At 45.4% G+C, this 23,481-nt stretch overlaps 1 protein-coding gene and 1 long non-coding RNA gene across 5 annotated transcripts in view; one reads left to right on the forward strand and one right to left on the reverse strand.

Annotated features, from left to right (window-relative positions):
• Window positions 1-23,481, forward strand: part of FHOD3 (formin homology 2 domain containing 3) — a 171,561-nt gene that overhangs the window by 69,712 nt on the left and 78,368 nt on the right. For all 4 annotated transcript variants that reach the window (XM_078864109.1, XM_078864110.1, XM_078864111.1 and 1 more), the window contains 2 exons: window positions 16,907-16,974; window positions 22,575-22,680. In XM_078864109.1, the coding sequence (XP_078720235.1) occupies window positions 16,907-16,974; window positions 22,575-22,680 (174 nt within the window). The remainder of the gene's footprint in view (window positions 1-16,906; window positions 16,975-22,574; window positions 22,681-23,481) is intronic.
• The window catches only part of LOC144936903 (uncharacterized), a 47,175-nt gene continuing 41,820 nt past the window's right edge, over window positions 18,127-23,481 (reverse strand). Inside the window, exons 2-3 of the long non-coding RNA XR_013637509.1 lie at window positions 22,503-22,553; window positions 18,127-18,155 (exon numbers count right to left, since the gene is read on the reverse strand). This is a non-coding gene — a long non-coding RNA (uncharacterized LOC144936903). The remainder of the gene's footprint in view (window positions 18,156-22,502; window positions 22,554-23,481) is intronic.

Raw genomic sequence — 23,481 nt, forward strand, 5'->3', positions numbered from 1 at the left:
AGGCTGTGCTCGTGTTGTATATGCCCTTTTGAAAATAATCCCGTCCCTTTTTTTAGAACTTGACACTCGATCATAAAGACTGCTGCAGGTGGTCCCACGTGTTGCAGCGTGCGTTCATATCAGTCGCAACAAAAAAATAACATTTTTTTCTGGCCTGGACTTTTGCAGCTGTTTTAGACTCATTTCAGGGTGCTGATCCCAAATCTGATCTCAGATTTGCTCTATCACATTCATTTTTATGCGATCGGCATACCCCATTTTCATTGATTTTACCGGAAATTAACTCTGTCACTTATGATTGCAAGTTGTTGCGAGTCAGTGACTGCTTTAGTGTTAAAATATGGTGCAGTATTTTTAGGATAGTGTGTTTATAATATCATTTTATGTAGATATCCACATTTATTTTATATTTTTCTTCTGCAGTTTTTATTGAAAATGCAATATTTGATATCTCAAAAACCTGATGGGATAGACAAAAAACTGATGCCAGATTTGGAATCGGCACCCCAAATTTACCTTAAAACCGTTGGAATACCTTATGCTAGAAAAAAAAGTGTGTTGACCAGTGTTATTAAGGTTGTCCTCATTGGCCAACGGATTCGTAAACGGAGTTCATCACGCCATTTCCGTTCGAAAGGATTAAGATGATGGACGGAGAAATATGGATCGTGGTGGCCTCGGAGGACTGCGTGATTTCAAGCACGTGCTCTAAAGGACGCGTTGCTCTGTACCAGTGCGGCGCAATGCGAATCAATCAGGGAGGAATTCTGCACAACCGACTGAAGATTCAAGGTTGTATATGGACATGTATTTAGTTATTTATTTACAGCCACATACGGATAATATATAAATAAACGCATTAAGCCTTTGACGTCGCATACTTTTAGCAAAAGCTCATGCTGATAAGGAATGTATACATACCAATTGAGCTGTCTTTTCAGTATCCATTTACTTAAATTGAGACGAGCCCTATTTGCTTCCGTTGTACAAAGGTACGCCTAATTTATTCTATAGGCTGTATAGATTGCACACTATTGTATTGGTTATCTGTAGGGTAATAGTACAGCCCTTAAATTTCGATTTAAAGCTTTCGTGACTGCAGGGATTCATCTTCTTGGTTCTTTCGGTAAAGTCACGTAGAAGGGAAATAATAAAATAATAAAAATAAAACATAATGAAATAATTCTCACGACGTTTCGGCCACAACGCAAGCAGCCGTCCTCAGGTGAAGACCATGTCTGTTATTTTTATTATTTTATTATTTCCCTTCTACGTGACTGAGTACAGCCCTTGCTATTGATCGCTCACGCTACTGCTGGTGGAAGGGGCCTTCAACTAATGGGAGCTCGAGAAAGCTCCCTCCAGTGAGTACTTTGGCCGATTTTTTCCATGCCGGCCAGATGCCTTGGAAGAGGTGAGAGTACCCGCACGCTACCCCACAAGAGTGGACCTGCTGATTGTGGCGACCTGTGGTGTGTCCATCTACACGCCTAGGTGGATCAGAAGCAGGGGTGGTGGGGGAGGGGGTTTAAGAAACTGGCCGATTGCTTCAACTGCTGTGCCAAGAGGTGACCTCTGGATTTAATTGGCAGGCTCACAGTTTGTCCTACAAGACAATTATTTAGTGTAATATAGTACCTGTTGATTTGAAGCTTTCGTGACTGCAGGAATCCATACTCTTTGGTTCTTTCGGTAAAGTCACGTAGGTATAAAATAAAATAAATCACGACGTTTCGGGCGCAACACAAGCGTCCATCATCAGGTGGAACTTTACCGAAAGAACCAAAGAGTATAGTACTTGTTGTATGTTATCTCTTGAGTGACCCACAATATAAGTGTGAGATATTGGTCTTGAACCACGGTATTCTGAGAAAATAATTACGAACTTAACGGGGTGTGGATGGTGCTCTATGCTTAGGGCATCCACCTTGACCTTTGAGCCATCTGAGATGGCTAAAAAGAGTACAACTTTTTGGGGTGGTCGACAGTGGTTGTCCAATGCCATCGGATTGTGGAATTTCCACCACTGGCTTAGGGCTGTAAATCGGCGTTGAAGGCAACTCCACGCTCGTTTGAGTGAAAAACCACGGGTTTTGGTTTGCTCAAATGTTCTGTTTTAAATAATTTAATACGCGAGAGGTGGCACGGTGGGGTTGTTTACTCTGCTATGCACCCGGAGACTTGAGATTGAGTCCACCACATGGCTATTAGTGGCGAGTGAAATGTCAACTGGTCCTGAGCCCGTCCCCTCTGCATCGACCCGTGTATTGACCAGTGTGGTTGAAGTATTTTCAAAGAAACCCCGTGACCGATGCGGTGTGGGGAGGGTTGTAAATAATATGTATTTATTATATTATTTTAGAAAGACCTCTTAAAACTGGGTTTGTAATAGCTTCCTCGGCTTGCAGTTCAAGCCATTGTATGGATTCAGTCGCAATGCAATTAAATAAGAAATGTTTATATTTTAGTTTTTTATATATTGCTGTGAATGTGGCAGCCTCCAGTTGTCATCGTTATCATCCATTGCCTACCCACTGCTGGATGAAGGCCTCTCCATGCCCGTCACCTTCCCTGAGGCCCAAGGCTGCTACCATCCTTCTCCTGCAATACGGCAATTACCCACAGATGACTCCATTAGGGCTATGCACACGCAGCAGCAATCATTGCTCCCTACTGGCAGACTCCTTCCCCGGGTCACTCTTTGCAAATGAGACTCATCCCAATCTCTTTAGTTCTCACCTGGTGAAAGAAAGTGAACATGGAGCGATGTGATTTCTCTATCTCCACGACGGTTGTTACTCTCTTGGACACATTTATGATGTCGATACAATATGCACAATTAAAAACAAACAAACATTCTTACATGTGCAATTTGATTCCGGTTTCATAAGCTGTTACTTTATGAATAGATGCGTCGTTAAACCCCGAATTAAAACTGGAACAGCAACGAAGTTGTCTTGCTGTCGTATGCTCACACACCATTTTGATGTGAAGCAAAAGTACAAAAACAACTCTGGATGAATATGATGAACCAAATTAAACGCAGAGCAAGTTTGAAATGTTTTTGTGAAAAGAATTCAGCTGTTCTTAAAATACATTCTACGGAGAACATCCTGTTTAAAACATTATATAGGACCTCTGAGTAATTTAAAGAGACCCTATAAAATGTACTAAAATAACCAAGCAAGAAAAATAACACATAATTTATGACGACACAGTTATGTAGGGCAGATTTTGAGGGTTTGATTGCATTTGTTGTTGGTGCTGCTGCTATGTTTAACAAAGAACTGTATACCAATATAAATCTGAAGTATTCGTGACTGCAATGATCCATACTCTTTGGTTCTTTTGGTAAAGTCACGTAAGTAAAAAATAAAATGAATAAATTAAATCACAACGTTTCGGGCGCAACACAAGTGTCCGTCATCAGGTGGGGATAACCACAGCAAGACACACTTACTGAAGAAGGCCTACCAGTTTTGTTTGGCATATTCCAACTTCACTTGGAAAATAAAACATTGCTGTTTGGCTACATTGGAAGACAGCGTCTAACATATCCTTCAATAGAACCATCATCCACGGCACCATTGCACTGAATCCGCGTGCTGGCGAGTGTGGTTAAGTGTGGAAATTCCGGCCACATTTAACGATTATTGGCTAGAAACTTATTTCCCGGAGAACAGGAAACTCATTTGGTTTCAATCCAGTTTCGTGAATCAAAATCAATTCACATTTTCGACGACGTAACCCAGAAACGTTCATGGAGTCGGTGAATGCCAGCAACTGATTTAACAACAAAATATAAAAAGCGTTCTCAAGTTACTACCCTTCCAGAGGCGGTCACAATCGCGTGCCTTCTTCAAAGGCGCCTTGCGATGATTTTAATTAAAATTTCTACTTTAGCCTTCGTCTCTCGAAGAAAAGAAAGTGTGCTCTTTTATTTACCCTGTGAAAAAAAAGGTGTAAATAACCGCCGAATTTCAAGGAAATTCTTCAAACGCCCCAAGCTGTTGTTACCCTTCACTCACTGCGATCCTCCGGGGACATTAACAACATAAAATGCCTCATTTCTGATCGGATGGAATGGCGCCACAAGTTGTCCTGCTGTGCCCACACTGTGGCCTGAAATCCGGCCTCGTGAAACCCGAGTTTCAAGCTACAAAGTGTCTTCGTGTTGCTCCTTCACTCGACAGTCCCTCGCCACCTCCCTTCACAGAGCTGCTCTTTGATGCAGATGGAGAGTGCTAACAAACAGATCAAGGTACAGCCCAAGGAACCTGCCCCCCGAATGTATTTAACAGGGGATTCCACAGATTAACATCCCTCTGTGCACAGCCAACCCAACCATGTCGCTACGCTATACAGGGCTTGGCAGGGGGTGGAGGAGGGGGCGGTATGGGAGTTGGGGGGTGTTGGGGGGATATTGGAGGTGGACCATTAAGCGACAGTAATTTACGTTGAGCAAAAAAATCATTTTACTGAGTGGAGGCAAGGGGGGGGGCGTGGGGTGGTGGGGTGCTGAGGCAGTTGAAGGGAGCAAGACAGAGCTGGTGGTATGCTGAGGGCAGGATTCCTCTCGCAGCTAGACCGGGCTTGTCGGCACGAGGAGACAGGAGCGAAGAATGAGTCACCAACGAGACCCCCCCCCACACACACACACCCCGTGCGCTACTTTGCTGCAAAAGCATTTGTAATCCAAGATGAGCCCCCTGATTACGATGTGTTGCTTCGAAGGTGTCTGCGTTCTGAAGACGCGTGCATCCTGGACTTACGCAGCGCCGCCGTTCCCTACACAGTGCACTACCTAGTGGTGCCAGTCCCTACACAGTGCACTACCTAGTGGTGCCAGTCCCTACACAGTGCACTACCTAGTGGTGCCAGTCCCTACACAGTGCACTACCTAGTGGTGCCAGTCCCTACACAGTGCACTACCTAGTGGTGCCAGTCCCTACACAGTGCACTACCTAGTGGTGCCAGTCCCTACACAGTGCACTACCTAGCGGTGCCAATCCCTACACAGTGCACTACCTAGTGGTGCCAGTCCCTACACAGTGCACTACCTAGTGGTGCCAGTCCCTACACAGTGCACTACCTAGTGGTGCCAGTCCCTACACAGTGCACTACCTAGTGGTGCCAGTCCCTACACAGTGCACTACCTAGTGGTGCCAGTCCCTACACAGTGCACTACCTAGTGGTGCCAGTCCCTACACAGTGCACTACCTAGTGGTGCCAGTCCCTACACAGTGCACTACCTAGTGGTGCCAGTCCCTACACAGTGCACTACCTAGCGGTGCCAATCCCTACACAGTGCACTACCTAGTGGTGCCAGTCCCTACACAGTGCACTACCTAGTGGTGCCAGTCCCTACACAGTGCACTACCTAGTGGTGCCAATCCCTACACAGTGCACTACCTAGTGGTGCCAATCCCTACACAGTGCACTACCTAGTGGTGCCAATCCCTACACAGTGCACTACCTAGTGATGCCAGTCCCTACACAGTGCACTACCTAGTGATGCCAGTCCCTACACAGTGCACTACCTAGTGGTGCCAGTCTCTACACAGTGCACTACCTAGTGGTGCCAGTCCCTACACAGTGCACTACCTAGTGGTGCCAGTCCCTACACAGTGCACTACCTAGTGGTGCCAGTCCCTACACAGTGCACTACCTAGTGGTGCCAGTCCCTACACAGTGCACTACCTAGTGGTGCCAGTCCCTACACAGTGCACTACCTAGTGGTGCCAGTCCCTACACAGTGCACTACCTAGTGGTGCCAGTCCCTACACAGTGCACTACCTAGCGGTGCCAATCCCTACACAGTGCACTACCTAGTGGTGCCAGTCCCTACACAGTGCACTACCTAGTGGTGCCAGTCCCTACACAGTGCACTACCTAGTGGTGCCAATCCCTACACAGTGCACTACCTAGTGGTGCCAATCCCTACACAGTGCACTACCTAGTGGTGCCAATCACTACACAGTGCACTACCTAGTGATGCCAGTCCCTACACAGTGCACTACCTAGTGATGCCAGTCCCTACACAGTGCACTACCTAGTGGTGCCAGTCTCTACACAGTGCACTACCTAGTGGTGCCAGTCCCTACACAGTGCACTACCTAGTGGTGCCAGTCCCTACACAGTGCACTACCTAGTGATGCCAGTCCCTACACAGTGCACTACCTAGTGATGCCAGTCCCTACACAGTGGACTACCTAGCGGTGCCAGTCCCTACACAGTGCACTACCTAGTGGTGCCAATCCCTACACAGTGCACTACCTAGTGGTGCCAATCCCTACACAGTGCACTACCTAGTGGTGCCAATCCCTACACAGTGCACTACCTAGTGATGCCAGTCCCTACACAGTGCACTACCTAGTGATGCCAGTCCCTACACAGTGCACTACCTAGTGGTGCCAGTCTCTACACAGTGCACTACCTAGTGGTGCCAGTCCCTACACAGTGCACTACCTAGTGGTGCCAGTCCCTACACAGTGCACTACCTAGTGGTGCCAGTCCCTACACAGTGCACTACCTAGTGGTGCCAGTCCCTACACAGTGCACTACCTAGTGGTGCCAGTCCCTACACAGTGCACTACCTAGTGGTGCCAGTCCCTACACAGTGCACTACCTAGTGGTGCCAGTCCCTACACAGTGCACTACCTAGCGGTGCCAATCCCTACACAGTGCACTACCTAGTGGTGCCAGTCCCTACACAGTGCACTACCTAGTGGTGCCAGTCCCTACACAGTGCACTACCTAGTGGTGCCAATCCCTACACAGTGCACTACCTAGTGGTGCCAATCCCTACACAGTGCACTACCTAGTGGTGCCAATCCCTACACAGTGCACTACCTAGTGATGCCAGTCCCTACACAGTGCACTACCTAGTGATGCCAGTCCCTACACAGTGCACTACCTAGTGGTGCCAGTCTCTACACAGTGCACTACCTAGTGGTGCCAGTCCCTACACAGTGCACTACCTAGTGGTGCCAGTCCCTACACAGTGCACTACCTAGTGATGCCAGTCCCTACACAGTGCACTACCTAGTGATGCCAGTCCCTACACAGTGGACTACCTAGCGGTGCCAGTCCCTACACAGTGCACTACCTAGTGGTGCCAATCCCTACACAGTGCACTACCTAGTGGTGCCAATCCCTACACAGTGCACTACCTTGCGGCGCCAACAGTGCCCGTTAATTTAACGAGAAGGCCCCGATATAAATAAACGAGCGTCAGCGAGCCTTTGTGCCGCATCGCTTTAACCTTTAACTGCAGAACGCGAACGACATTTAGAATCTGCGATTAAACACCAGGGCGATTGTCCGCGTCGCATCCGTGCCACGGTCGTGGGTCAAGCACGGCCCCTCGGCGGCAATGGTTTCTACCTTTTGAGAAAAAATAAAAGCGGAACAAAAATAAGAAAGAGCGGCGTCCATGGAGGGCGTGCGTACACTCACTGCCAAGCCGTGGACTTGCCCACAGTATTCTTCCCACAGTCCAGCCTTTGTGTGAGTTGTTGTTTCCTTAGGGCCACGCATAAAGACGTATTGTCCATACACAGACTTGTGCTCTTCTTAGCCCAGTTTTAAGCTTCGCAGCACGCATGGGAATTATGGAGAGGTCAGGGATTTTTTTGTCGATTTTTTTTAATGTAAATAAAAAAATAAATGGCTGCCCAAAACAAAAAAAAATTGCCATTTCAAAATAAAAAAAACGCGGAAAAGCTGTAATTGTGAAATAAATAAATAACGCGCCGCTGCATTTATTTACGTGCTGCCGGGGGTTTTGTTATTTTGGAAAAAAATGTGCACAAGTTGAGTGCGGTCGGATTCGGACGAAAACCTCCATCTCCAGGTCTGCGCTGCCGTGGCTCTCCGTCGTCGGCGGAGACCTGCGTGTGCCGGCGTGCGTAGCGCTCCATTTCCACGCAGCTGTTTCATGTCACAAACAGTGGGGCAAAAAAATGTAAATACAGTCAAGTCTCAGTGCGGGTGGCCAGGAAAGGAGTTAAGTATGCGGTCTTTGCGAGAGAGGCATTTGTTTGTTACAGCCTTCGGTGCATCACCGAACTCTTCGCTCGGGACTGCGGGGGCTGTGTTGCGCCGCTGAGCGTACGGTGGCGATTTCTGTGTGGGGTTGGTGCCAGGCTGCGGTGGGGGGCTTGCATCTGGGAGTCTGCCGGGGGAACACGTGTGTTCCGAGCGTCTGGCCACGCTGGAGGTGGTCGCGCGCTTTTTTTTTCTTCTTCTTCATCCCGTTTCATGCGAAACAGACATCCCCATATTTATATATGAATCGAGAGAATTAAAAGGCACGGTTGGATAAACAGTCGAGAATGCCGCTGTTCATCTGGCTCATCCCTGTCGCCGGTTATATGATAGCCGACTAAAGATATAAGAGCAAGAATGCGTTCTCAGCCCTACACATGTGGCTTCAATGTCGACGTTTTGCCGTTAATCCGGCTATTTTTAGTTTTTCTACTTTTTTTAATTCTTCTATTCCGTTCCATTTATGCCCCTAGTTCACATCTGCTCCTATAAAACCATGCACTAGTTTCTTGAATTCTTTCATGTGCTCCCTTTAATACTTCTGAAGAGATATTGTTCAATAATCGAGGGTCATCGCATTCCAATAAATACTATGCACAAACAATCTAGATGCCAGTTTTATGCACCAGGATGCTTACCGAGGCATCTCTTTAGTTCGCCATTTGTACGGTGATGGACGCGGGCTCTTAGCTGGGTCACCGAGAGGTTTATCGTGATTGCCTGAAACTGTGGAGCCCTCTATTTTTGTGACCCTTTCAGGCAGTTACCTCGGCCGTCCAGATAATGTGCTGTGGAAACACAGTCAATTAAGCATACCATCCTTGATTGATGGAACATCCTGTCTTCTGGCTCGGGCACATTCAAGGCTCCATAACATAATTGAAAATTGCTGGTGTCGTGGCCTTTGTGTGTACAATAAATTTCCCTGTAATTATTCCATTTTCCCATCGGAGTGTGTGCATGGCCTTGCTACAGATGTGCTGGGTGCGGTTCAGTGTAGGCACTTCAATTTTTGTCAGCATCAGTGACCCTGAGGAGCTGTATGGAGCGCCTCCAGAGAGCATTCGACCTACTCTCTCACGCTGGCGAGACATCTTGTAAATAGCAGGAGTAACCCCCACATTTCCCCATATCATGCACGACAGGTCGATTGACTAAACTGTGGTGAAGACCCATCTTTATTGCTTTGTCGAGAGAGACGGGAGGATTTAAGAAACCCGTAAATTTCTTTCAATCGCCGTGTTGAGAGACCAAACTGGCGACTTCTGGGTTGCAAATCCGGTGCTCGTGTAGCCGTCGATATTCTTGTCAGGTATTTTATCGCTTTCTGCAAAAGACATGCAGGGCAGAGGGGTTCGAAATTGTGAAGCGTGTTCAGGCCTGACGACAGATGTACCATGTGCAACTAACTCAATAAGGCCGCTGTATTTCGAGAGAAGAAAAAAGTAAGTGATAATGCAGTTGCTTTAATTGTGTAATTCTTCAGCAGTGTTTATTTTCACACCTTGGTGTCATCGCACCGATTGGCATGTCCGTCAAGGGCAAGCTCATACTTCGTCGTACATTGATGAGCATGGCGCGAATAACACAACTCTAATACCAGAGTGCAATAAACCCGTTTACGATGCCGCTGCCAAGTTAATAGGAAGTATTGGGCCGCGCCACCAAGAGAGCAGGGTATGGAGACGTGATTTTACATTGTGCACCACAAGAGAACTCAACGCCGTAGTTGCCGAGATAACAAAACGACAACTGGACAGTGATTGTTCCTGTCTGAGAGCCTTCCCCACAATGAATGCATGGCACGCAGTTAGTCGATTGGCGAGTCGTGTATGGTGGTAGTATTAAGCGTGGCTACTCCCACCGCTTCCTAGACTGTTGGCAGCTTGGAGGAGTAGGCCAACTATGCCACACAGAGGGGCTCTCGAGAGCTCCTGCGAGCGGAGACTCTTCCGCCAGCAATGTCGCAGGCAAACAATTGAAGGGCCGCACTTCGACCTGTACTCGGGCACAGCACGAGCAAAGATGACGGGGCATTTGCACAATCCTCAATGCAGTGACGATTTTGTACATCGATTTAAAAGCACCCAAGACGAAAACCCTGTGATTGAACCATTAGCTATGCCAAGGGTCGGCAAACTGCGGCTCCGGAGCCGCATGCGGCTCTTTAACAACTGATTTCGTGACGTTGTTGTTCATTGAGGACCGCCGACTCGTATTCACATGCATTGGCGGCTCTTGAAATGTTGAGTTTTTTTTACGGAATTCGAACATCAAGTGGCTCTTCTTGTTATTTTGGTTGACGGCCCATGAACTATACTCTCCGTCCACCGCTTCGCGAATCTTTTCCCATTTTAGGGAGCTGATTCTTCCTACTCGCCTCCTTCCCATGCTCGTGTGGCTGTAGTCAATCTTGCTGGCGCGCCGCGCGATCACCGCCGCATCTCCGCGTTGGTGCTGCCCCCCCAATCGCGCGAGTTCTGTGAGACGTGCCGCGATGGCCGCACGGCGCTGCAGCAGCCACGGAGCGCTCCTGCAAAGCGATTCGCTCTGCGCTGGTGGGGTGCTGCGCTAGGCGAGATGTTGACTCCCTCGCAAGGTATGCAGGAGGTCGTAGGTTCGATCCCGACCCTGACGCCTGCTGCTGTATATTTGGAGTTTGCATGTTCTCTTTCTCTTCCTCCCGTGGTCGTGTGTATTTTTCCAGGTCCTCCGGTTTTTCCCTCCCCATTTAGAGTCAACATTCGTTTAGAGTATGTGGCTGCTATACATTTCCACATGATAAGCCACTTTGTTGAGCTATCATTTGTGGCCAGGTCACTTCTGCAAAAGAGCTATGAGCTCAGTAGTGGGCCTTACCTGGTAAAATAAAAAGTAGTCGAGTTTAGGTAGCACAAAGCGTGCAGACGTGTAGAGTGCTTCAATTAGAAAAAAATGTTGGAAAGGAAACATTTCCTTGGATGCCAATGATCCTCTTTTTTTATGAAAAGGAACAGGAAAAAAAAAACCCTTCGCCTGTGTTTTGGCAAGGAGTTGAAAAGAATTCAGGATGGGAATTGTCTCGAACCATCGCCGGCTTTGGCAGGATTGGGCGTCTGGGCATCATTTTATGCTGACGCCTCTGCGTGGATTGAGCATCATTTCCAATTTGAGCTGTGCGTGCGTGTGCGCGTGTGTGTGTCTGAGCGGCTCATCTAAGTTTAATCGGCCGCTTGTCGCGTATCGGTGTCAACATGTTGTGTTTGTTGATAGGGAGCAAAGAGAGACGGTTGCACGATCATCTCCACTGTTCATGAACTGCAACACAAATGAGAACATTCTGTGTTAATAAGTTGCGGCCAATAGAAATAAGAGACAATTCTAAAGTCTTGTGAAAGAGTCTTGTTTGTTTTTGCAATAAATCGATCACGAAACAATCCCACCGAACGTTATGTGATTTGCAAAATGCTCATTGGATCCTATGAGGCATGTCAGGTATATCTCATGATCAATACATCCATCAGTGTTAGATATGTTATTAACAACAACTTCCATATATCTGTATAGTTTCAATGCATACTTGGTTCATGCTCAAATTGGAAGTGCTCTTAATGTGAACAACAAAGTTCATAGTTATCTAACACGTCTCTTAAGTGGATTAAAATATTAACATTTTCACCGGTTTTAAAAATACATGAAAATTGCTACGGGTTAATATGTGCGAGAAAATTCGCTAATACCACCCTAAAGCAAAACCTTTAAAGAATTCCACATGAATCTGAGGCACCTGTAGACTTTCATGGGGATTATTTAAATGCTGAAGTTTTGTTTGGAAGGAAAGGTTCCATGCAAGTGAATGCTTATTTTTTATGCGGCTAAAAAAAGAAAAACCCAAGAAGCTGTTTTGTATTTTAGGTTGATTTGCAGTTTGTTTAAATTCAAAAATTCTGGAGAAAGTATTCGTGGCATGGCAAGGCACAATACTACACAAAGACATGGATTATGAAAAAAAGTTGCATGTGCATACGTGCAGGAATTAATACAGCCAAATGTTTTAGTGCTATTTGGGTACCTTCATGGCAAATGTGTAATAATGCACCACGTGTTGTTACAAGGCAGTAAAGTGTGTCAACTCAATATTTTTTTTTCAACAAGTGTTTTTCTCTGGCTCACTGGGGATAGCTCAAGTGTTACCTCTGGCAGTGTTAACACCGTCTGTGCCCGTTACAGTCGGTTCAAATTGAACACGGTGAAATGAATGCAGTTGACCTCAAATTGAAGTCTTTTATGGTGGTAAAAGTTAAAGGTGCAGCCTTGAAATTGCTTGCTGATGCCTTTGCTGCGGGAAGGGCCTCCACTCGAGGAAGCTTTAGAGAGCCAGACATTTTCTAAGAGGAGGGAGGACCGACACTCTACTCTACCACACAATTCCTGCCAAATGACTAACCCTGTTTTAATGCTGGGTAAACAGAGGCGGGGAGATTTAAGAAACTTGCCCATTCTTTCTTTCATCTCCTACACTGGGATTACAAGTCCATTGTGCTAACCATCACACACACCATGGCAGTATCCCTACAGTGGAACTGAGAATGATTCATATTCACAGGGGAAATTACCTTGGAGGGCCTCGGACAATGTATCGACGATCATAAATACTGACTATATTTTACTCTCGGAGATTTCATTGAAAATGTGAGTATCTTTTGCAAGAGCGACCTGGCTTAATAATTGACGACAGAACAGCACGATTGGCTACGTACGGTGCAAAGGAAGTTGAACGTAGATACATGCAGTGCAGTTTAGACCTAAACACAGAGAGCTAAAGTGATCTGCAAGTTCAGTATTACATCAGGTGGAGATTGTGAAAACGAGCAAAGAAACATGCAATGGTGGACCACACAGAACTGCATAAAATGAGTGGTTGCATTTTGCTGAACTCTGAAAAAAAAAAGATCAGTGCACCAGACCAAGGAGGTCAAAGTGCTGAGCAGCTATCGCTGAGATTTCGGGTCGAATTTGGGTGGCCACCCACGATTACACTGAGGTCTTGGGTGTAGTGCGTTGATGGTCTCAGCCTGGTGACCATAGATTGGATGAAAATAAATGACAATTGGTTTTACATTTTAATTTGTCTGAATTCCAGTTGTGAGAAGCATTTTTTTCTTCATAGCGGATTGACCGTCACGTGACGATCTCACGTCAGAGTAAGCGACAGAGTGCGCCACTTAATGTGTAAGCAATTAAAATCGCACATTCAGGATATTCCAGAAGTCTTGTGAAATAAACCATCCAGTTATTCTCTGACCCAGGGAGCACATTCACTTCTGCGAGATGGTTTCTTCATCTCATAATATTTCGCCAACAGTAAACCACTGTGTCTGTGGGGCCTTTCTGGCCGGTGTTAAAAAATGATGAAAAATAAGTTTTACCCTTCATCATGGCAATAAAACAGGAGGTGTTAAGATGTCCAAACACCAAATAGATACCTTGTGCAAGGCGTCAATTCTGCATTAACCACACGTACTTGTGGCAAAGCATGCAAAGAAACCTGCTCTAATAATACATGCATTGTCTTGCACTCCTTCAAGAGAGGAGTAGCACAACTACAAAAACTCTGTCTTGAAGTTCTCTCTTGGCTAGCATTCCTCAACATTGGCGTTTAGCTTCTGAACATATAGCCACGTGCAAGAATAGAATATAATCTCATGATGCATGCTGATAAAAAAGCAGGAATTTTTAAAAAGAAACTCAAAACATTTATATATATATAAAATAGAGTACACACATATATAGTTTGTATAATAACGTGCTGATGTCTAATGCAGGATATTGCACGGAAACAGATGTGTACATTTCTTAAGGCATAAAAGCTACGTTTGTGAAAATGAACCTCAAACACTGATCCAAAAGTGTATAATTGTCTTAAATGAAAGCCATTCTTGCCAGAGTTTATTTATACTCTTGCCTTAGAGCATTCTTTGAACCCCTCTCATCTTAGCGGACACATTGTTTCAGGGAAACATTCTGTTAGTGGTGTGTGCAATTAGGTAATAATAGTAATGTTTCTCAGGAAAGTTTCAATGACCTGGAAAGTATAAGGGTCTTTTGCTTTTAGTTTGTAAGAAGCCAAGAAATCAAACGGCTTCTCAGGGCGCTTCTTGGTTATACTTGATACTTGATTTGCTGTAATCAGCCCGTGATTGGAATTAATCAGAAGAAAAATGCGCAGACTTTTGCCGCATTATTTGGTGATCCTATCCTTTGGCTTTCGGCAGCAATTACTGCGCTGGCAAAAAAGGATTCTCTGACGGGCGGAATGGGAAAAATGCAACTTAATTGAAAACTAAGTCAGGTGGTGGCCTTGCCGCCACAGAAAAGTATTCCAGCCACGCCAACACCCACATTCTTCAAAACAAGAGGTACTGGGCCACGGAGCAATTGGGAATTTTCTGTACAAATAGCCTCATACAGCTTAACACATAGAGCCTTCGTTGTTTCCCGCCCCCCCCCCCCACCTTTATTCCTCCTTAAATGCACTTAGGGGTTATGTTTTCTTAAAGGCTGATGTTGCTTTTGAGCACAGCAGCGGCGGCGAGCGGTGAGCAACATCTCGCTTGGCTTTTGTCACTTCGAGCGTTCGCGACCCAAGCTTTTGATCTCGTGCCGATCGAGGCCGCGCGTGGATCGGCAGCTTCGGCCGCACTGTGGCCGAGAGCCCGCGGCGAATTGCGAGCTCGAAAGGCCGCGTCGTGTCACCGTGACACGAAGGGGAGAAAAAAAACCCACTGGCGACATCAGATCGTAAATTGAGCGATTTGTTTCCTCACTCGAACTACCACCACCACCTCCCTCCCTCACTCCTCTTCCACGCCGTGACCCAACGCAATTCGACTGTGTTGTGGTGAGGGCTGAACGATTTTGGGAAAATATCAAATTGCGATGTTTCTGACCGATATTGCGAAGCTTCAGTTCGATATTCACTGTGTAATAGATTTAAAACATGTGATGGAGCATTACCACATGATACCATCAAATTATGAACTGCTCTATATATTATAATGCAAGGATGAGAACTTAAAAGATATTAATTGCTTCCAACATGTATTTATTAAAATGTTTTAATTGAAATCAAAACAATCAAACAGAGAACAATTGTTAAGTTAAAGAAAAAAAGTTATAATTATAAAAAATAAAACAATTCCAATAATAAAGTAATAGGACTTTTAAAATCTCAAAAAAATCGCAGCCTTTGCGATTTGCTTAATCGCATTGTTTAAAATTCGCGATTTCGATTTGAAATCGATTAATCGTTCAGCCCGAGTTGTTGTCAAATGAGCAACGCCCGGTTGGTTTGTCTCGCGCGTGCGAAATTTCCCCGTGCGAAGAAAAGATGCGATCAGATACACGTAGCCGGGCGAGGAGGCTGTCTGGAGATAAAAGCCTCACAGTTGATGAGCGCTTGATGCGAGAGGTGGAGACGCTAACACAAACATTCATTTGTCTCGTCGCAGCCACTCTTTCATTGTCGGAGGGGGGGGAAAAACCAACATCATCATGAAGGCAGTAAATCTTGTGCTTGGGAGTGGAGTGGTGGAGAAGTGCTTGGCTCGTTGCTGCTATGAATCTGGCGGCTCCAAGTTCAATGCCCTTCCCTGGCCAACATTGAGTAGTATCTGAACCAATCTTGGGCCACCCTTTTCCACCGACCTGCACTGAACAGCCTGGTTAGGCATGTATGTATGCAGTGCCGGATTAAGCTAGTGCAGGGCCTGTAGCATATGTTATAAAGGAGGCCCTAAATAAATGAAAACGCGTTAAATATTAAGACACAAACTTTTTAACTCGCATAATAAAGTAATTGTATTTTTTTATTTGCTATACAGCCAGATAATACGGCAAATCGCTAACCTTAAACACCCAGTCGTTCATAAAAGTTGAAGGCAGTATCGTACTCTAGTAATAGAGCAAGTGCAGAATCACTGAACCGGAATTGATAGCTTGAAAGCATTTAGCGCGGGGCCCTTGAAGGTGCGGGGCCTGTTGCATATGCTACTTTTGCTACTAGGATAATCCGGCACTGTATGTATGTATGTGTGTTGAACTTCTTTCGCACCGTACGTAGCCAACCGTGCTAATCAGAGGTGCGGTGGGGGGGAAGGACAACAAACTAAACACAAAGCCCCCCCCCACCATGAGCAGCACAGCAGTGGATTGGCAAAGGGCCGTAAATTGTCACTTGTAATTATTATTACATAAGCCTTGTACTGCATTGCACATACAAAAACACACAAAACGAACCGCAGATGCCATGCTATTTAAAATACGATGGGGAGGAAGTCATTCCAAGAAGCGTCCATTTATTGTAACAACAGTACTACCGGATGACCATACGCTGAACGTCTCCTTTTCAGAATTGTAATTACATTGCACGCTAATTCTTTATGCACACAATATCATTCAATCATCCATCAAGTTATACTGGTAGGAACCACCTGGTTCCACCAGCCCACAGGGGATTATTGTGTCCGTCCGTCGTGCATCCAAAAATGGGAGGGGTGGGGCTGGGTGGAGAGGGGAGGGTGGGGAGGGGCTGGGTGGGGAGGGTAGGGAGGGTTTGGGTGGGGAGGGTGGGGCTGGATGGGGCGTGGGAGGGGTGGGGCTGGGTGGGGAGAGGCTGGTCACCCCGTGGTGCCCTTATAAAACTCAACGTTTAACCTACTCACGCCGGCTTGTGCCCACCCTCACAGTCGGCCATATTTGCGGAATACACCACGAAGCCGTTGACCCTGGCCATTGACCGAGCAACCCAACGTTCCTACCAACTCCCTCTGCAGGAATGTGTTAATGGCTTGTTGTGTTGTCGCTTTGTGTCCTGCAGAAAAGCTGAACAATTCTACAGGCCGGGAACTCAGGAGAGCCCTTTTCTCCTTAAAGCAAATTTTCCAGGTGAGTCAAAGGGCTTCTGACGTAACAGACTTAAATCCATTTACATTTCTAGCATTGATTACCGGTAAAGTTTAAGCTGAAATGCCACTATCCTTCACTTGCTTACATTTCAAATTACAAAATTGTATTTGTAATGATGCTATGAGCTAAAAACTATTTTAAAAAATATGTATTTACCACGTAAGGCACAATGAGCTATATAGCTCATTTTTCCGAAGTGACCTGGCCACAAATGATAGCTCAACAAAGTGGCTTATCATCATGTGGAAACGTAGTGCAGCCAAATACTCTAAGCATATGTTTCTAAATGTGGAGAGAAAAACCGGAGGACCCGAGGAAAGATCCACGCGACCACAGGGAGAACGTGCAAACTCCAAATATACAGGCGTCAGGGTTGAGATTGAACCCACGACTTCCTGTATACCAGGCGAGGTAGCTAACAATTTGCCATCGCGATGCGGCATTACCAGTATGGTGTGACACCGGGTGGTAGCACAGCGGTCGAGCTCGCAGCTCGCAAGGAGAAGGTTGAAAGTTCAAATTCCTGGCTGGCGGTTGACTCAGCCCATCATCCCCGCAGGGGCGATATAATAAGTACCACTTTGTGAGTAAGTCCATCATTGGTCGTCCAATGAATAGACTCACCCCCATAATGAAAATGTGGGATCTGCACCACTGGCACATTGCTTTAAATAGAAGATGAGCACTGTCTCAATACTCATTCGAGCAAGACGTGGTGTATGTATCTTGACTTGAAGCTTTTGTGACTACAGGAATTAATATTGTTTGCGTCTTTCAGTAAAGTCACAATGATTGGTTAAAAAAACGACGTTTCGATCGCAACACAAGCGACCTGATGACGGTCGCTTGTGTTGCGATCGAAACGTCGTAGTTTTTTATTTTTTTACCTATCTACATGACTTTACCGAAAGACCCAAAGAATACGGTGTATGTATGTTAAACTTCTTTCGCGCAGTAACGTAGCCAACCGTGCTAATCTGGCAACGTCAATGATTTCGCTTGGCTGAAACTACGGACATCGCCACCGCTCCTGCTGCTGACCTTGAGCCTCTTTGCAGAGTCACTGGCGTCGGCGGGGAAAGCGGCGGAGTCGGAGAAGCCGCTGGGTGGGATGCGTAGAGGGCAGCGCTGCGGGTTGGGGGTCCGGGTGCGGGGGCTGACTGGAAACAGAGCAGAGAGATGTGCCAATCACGAGGCGGCCCTCTCGATGGTTTGCTTTTTTCTAGCAGAAGTAAGCGGTGGGGGCAGGGGTTGAGGGGGTGGGGGGTGGAGATGAGGTTAGTTGCCAGAGAGACTTCTCCCTGCCGCCCCCACGGCACTGAGTGCTGATGGATTGATGTGTCTCCGGCTGCCAGCTCGGCGGGGCTTGTGAAAGCAAATGCCCCTGAGTGTGCCACACTTCCGCTCGCGAAGAGCGGAGATGGTAAGAGCGAAGGATGGGGCACGTCGACGTGGCAATTGGAAGAGAGAAATTGGTTGGTGGTAGCCAGGGAGGCGGGTGGGAGTGGGGATAGAGGGAGGTTTTTTATATACTCTTAGTTCTTTCCGTAAAGTCACGTAGGTAAAAAATGAAATTAATAAAATAAGAAAATCACGACGTTTCGGAGGCAACGCAAGTCTCCGTCATCAGGTGGGACCATCACAGCCAGACTTGATGCAGCAAATCTGGCTGTGACGGTCCCACCTGATGACGGAGACTTGTGTTGCCTCCGAAACGTCGTGATTTTATTATTTTATTAATTTCATTTTTTTACCTACGTGCCTGTACCGAAAGAACCAAGAGTATGAATCCTTGCAGTCACGAAAGCTTCAAATCTAGGTTTTTTTTTTGCTCAGGAGAGGCAAAGGAGTGGCTGAGAAAGGAGCTGTAAACAAGATTGTTGTACGGAAATTTCAACGAAGGAGAAAAAGTTACGATGTGTAGATAAAACGGGTGAAGTACAAGTAAAATAACAGAAAGGGGAGGTGCAAGGAATGTGCAAAAACATGAGCTTAAAAGAAAACTGAAATAAGTAGACGGAATAATTAGAAGAACCTGTTAAACTAAAAGGTGGAGAGGAAACGACTAAATGTTCATCAGGAGCTACTCACGAGTCATCCTGTCAATCCTCCAGCCTCTTACTGGTATGTGGAGTAACAGTTTTTTTTGTTTTACAGTGGCAGGATAGGTCCTTAACTTTAGGAATCTTTGAGGGGTGTAACAAGATCTCTTCCTTCTGACTGCCTGGCAGCAAACGACCCATGGCACCTGCCCCACTGCACTCTGTGTGATGTACAGATACGGAGAGAATCAAAATCGCGAGGGCCCATCACAACTCCGGAAATAATAGAGCATATTTTTGGTCTCCGATCATATTGTTTACAAAGTTTTTTTGTTCGTCTGCCGCCCCCGCTTTAAAAAAGGAACTGCCTCAGAAATCCACTCGAATGCCCTTAGCCAGGCAGAGGAAGCCATCAAGCACAAATTGAAGGACCTGCCATGGCTTGTTTGTAGGGTTCAACGGAGGACAAGGGAAAGTTTACGTCCAATAATTATATTTTTGCACAACGAAAATAAATACCAATGGCTCCTTTAAAAGATAAATTGCACGGCGATGAAAACTTTTTGCACAGCTCAAATATATGTAAATATACCACGTTGTTTTCTTTGAATGCCTCTGAAACAGATTACGATTATTATTATTCATCGTTTCATTATTAAATAAATTTGCAAAGAAGAGCTAAATGTAGCCGCTCAGGATATATTGCTGACAGAGTAAGAAGAAGGCTCGCTTTTGTTTCTATTCCGTGTGGCTCATACCGGGTAGTAAATTCAGCCGTGACACGAGCACTCAGTGTCCCACTTGTGCAAATAATGTGCGAGAGAATCTTTAGAATTGGAAAGAGGATGGGTCAACCAGTGTGCATCAACGTATTTTTTAAAGAATGCTGTACAGCGGCTCACGCGCTCACAGTTGGACATTTCAACAAACTCAGAAATAAATCTCAATCCACACGAACTTTGCACCCAGAGGTTTGTGTATCTCTCGGAAAACATCGTCACCCTCTTTGCCAGTGCTTCACATTCACGAGAACGTTGTTTAGCTTCCGCGGGAGATTTCTCCCGTTATTATTTACACACGAGCTGCAGCAGAAAACAAATATTCCTCCCTTTTATTTCCTTTCCAAGAACCCTCCTACCACCGTTAGAGGACAACGATCAGGAGCACCAGATTTTCAGGAGAGGGAGGAGCAAAGGGAAGAAGGGGAGAGGGGCGGGCGGATAATGTAAACAAACAAAACCAAAAATAAAATAACATGAACGCGATGGCCCACTTTATCAATATTGTTTTCCTCTAGGAGCGACGGTCAGCCTGTGTTTGCAGAAATGGTGTAGTGCCAAGAGTAAAATAAATCCTCCTGTAATTAAGGTCTCGCTCAAAGGTAGAAGACATGTGAAATGGATAAGGGGCGAGGTCTATGGTGGGTGGATTAAAGATCACCGCACTAGTTTGTAAGGGAATCAAGGTGCCAGAGTGATATCATCATTGCAGGGTTGAGGGATAACCTTTGGCGACAGCTCAGGAGGTGGTGATCTCATCCCCAAGACACGAAACTTCGCTCACAAATTCATTGCTCCCTTCCCTTACCTGAGATTTATATATATATGTGTGTACGAGACAAGTTAATAGGGGAAACATTGCACAATGACACTTCATCTGAAGAGTTTATGGCATTGTGAGAGGAACAATTTGTTTTGGGGGAGTAGATGGGTCACCAGCTGCTCAACAGAGCTTGGAAATACTGGCAAAATACATTGTTTTGTATCTGCGAGTACGCAGATGCCAACATAATTGTAGACATATTATCAGCATTTACTTATACAGCTGGGCATGTTTGAATATTCGTAGTCTATGTCTATACTCTTAGATCAAATTTTTTTTTAAGATTTAAATTGTACTGCATATACCTGTGGGTAGAGCGACGGTGTATTAGCTAGAGAATTGCACTAGGAATCCGGCTACCTGAGTTTCATTCCTGTCCATAGTTTACATCAACGGTGAAGTATGGTCAAACTACTCCCATGAAACAACGTGGTATGTGATGGCTTTCATCCATCAGTGGATTGACAAAGGGCTGCACGTAATTATATTTTTAAAATCTCTTATTGTATAAACCCATACATTATGACATTTCAGTGTCCCCCATTGACCCCAGTAGAACAACAGTGTATTATTCTGAATGACACACAGCAGATAAGCACTCTATCTTGAACTGCTTATCATTTTTTTTATGAAGATAATTCACACGGATACATCGGACGTGTCCTATGGATTGGCAGCCTCAGCCCGTAGATGACATGTGCGTGAGTCAGCACGTGATCGCCGAAATGTGGGAGTGAAAATGTGGGAGTGAAACGGGGATTGTTCGTACAGTGTTATGCTTAGCCACCCACTAAGAAAACCCTCAAGAGTGATAGATTATCAGCTTTTCAGGATGATGACACATGCTCCTGTACAAGGAAATGTTTTATTTATATTTTAAGAAATAAAAAACAAGAAAAATATGAGGGTTGTCGTGTGCAGAAAAAAGACAGGACATAAAAAAAATGCCCTACTGATTTATAAATCGCTGGCTTGGCATGCACAGCTGAAATCTCATATCGCAGGCCATGCCGTGACCTCCAAAAGCAATTTGTTTTATGCAGTGTCGGCATTTTAGCCATAGCTTTTGAACACTACTTGAACGTGTAAATATGATAAATCCATGAACGTGGTATCCCATTAATTACAACATACTTTTTGGTGTGAGCTTCTGAAGCTGCAAACACACAAGACAAAGATCCCCCATGTAGTCTACACAGTCTGTTTGGGCAAAGTGCTGTTTCAGAGCACCTATTTAGGCGGGCACAGCACATGAGGGGGTGGGTGGCCAGCACCATACCTGGCCACCTTTGTCTCCCCAGGTACTCATTTAATGTTGAGTCAACCTACGCAAAGCCCAGGACAAGTCCAAATATTTAACTCTGATGTTGGTTTATGAGTGGGAATCAAATTTGGGTGGCCGGGTTTGTAGCGCCTTGCCATAACCACTACACTACCGCTCCCTCTACACTCTAACAAAAGAGGCATCACGGTGGAGAGATGTTAACTATCTTGCCTGGTATGCAGGAGGTCGTGGGTCCGATCACGACACTGACGCCTGTATATTTGGAGTGTGCATATTCTCCCCGTGGTCACGTGGATTTTTCTTCGGGTCCTCCGGTTTTTCCCTCAACATTTAGAAACATGCGCTTAGAGTATTTGGCTGCTATACATTTCCACGTGATAAGCCACTTCGTTGAGCTATCATTTGTGGCCAGGTCACTTCTGATTAAAAGCTATATAGCTCAGTGGGCCTTACCTGATAAAATAAAAAAAGTTAACTTCACCGTTTAGTTTCAAACACACACACATGTACTAGCTTCATAAAGGAGTGACTTCTTAAGTCAATAAAATGTTCTTAGAATGCTGCATTGAAATGCTCACCCGTGTCTTTCAGTGTTGACATGTCCCTTCCCCGTCACCTCTCCTCCTTGCCTGTGTGTGTGTGCGTGTCAGGATGACAAGGACCTGGTTCACGAGTTTGTCAATGCAGAGGGGTTAACGTGCCTCATCCGTGTGGGCGATGATGCTGACCAGAACTACCAGAACTACATACTCCGAGGTACACCTTACCAATTTTCCGCAGCACAAGCCGTGTTGGCTAAGGTAGACACTGCACAGGCTGTGGGGTTTGTGTGGGTGGTTAGTCACTGCGTTAGTAGACATCAGTAATATCCGTATATAGAATCAGTGGCCTTCTGGGGCCCAACACTAAAATACGTGCCGTGTAGTTTGCCTTTCAAAGTGATTAATTGCTCATGTGAGCATTGAGACAATGCTTGTATTCTGTTTACAGCCTTGAGCCAGTGATGGGTATTCCATATTCCTATGGTAGAGGCGAGTCGATACATTAGACATTCATTGTTGATTTCCTCACAAAGTTTTACTTATTTTATTAATCTCAGAGGGATGATGGACTGAGTCAATTCCCAATTCGTATTTGCAGCCGTTTCATTGCAAGCCATTCGATATATCAGAGCCACCTGGCAATTTGTCTTCAGCAACCTCCATTGCACAGTTTATATTACATGTCGGTAATTTTAATAATGAGAGTTTACACTATCATTTCCCTGGTTTTATTTAAAGGTCCATATATTAATATGAATATATTTTATTCACTTCATAAATTCACAGTGCTCTTGTATGCATCGCATCTTAACCAGTTTACAATGCATGCTTAACTCAGCTTTTGAATTACAAGGATCAGCAGAACATACACTTTTTAAACAACATTTAAAACAAAAAATTCCGGTAATTTATACTATGCCGTATGAAGATATTAATAAGTTCTGAACTTATTGTTTTAAAAGGTTAACAATACTAATAGTTTGTGGAACAATAACGTGCAGAACTTCAGAGAGAA

Source organism: Lampetra fluviatilis, chromosome 17 (genome assembly GCF_964198595.1).
Source record: "Lampetra fluviatilis chromosome 17, kcLamFluv1.1, whole genome shotgun sequence".
Lineage (NCBI taxonomy): Eukaryota > Metazoa > Chordata > Hyperoartia > Petromyzontiformes > Petromyzontidae > Lampetra > Lampetra fluviatilis.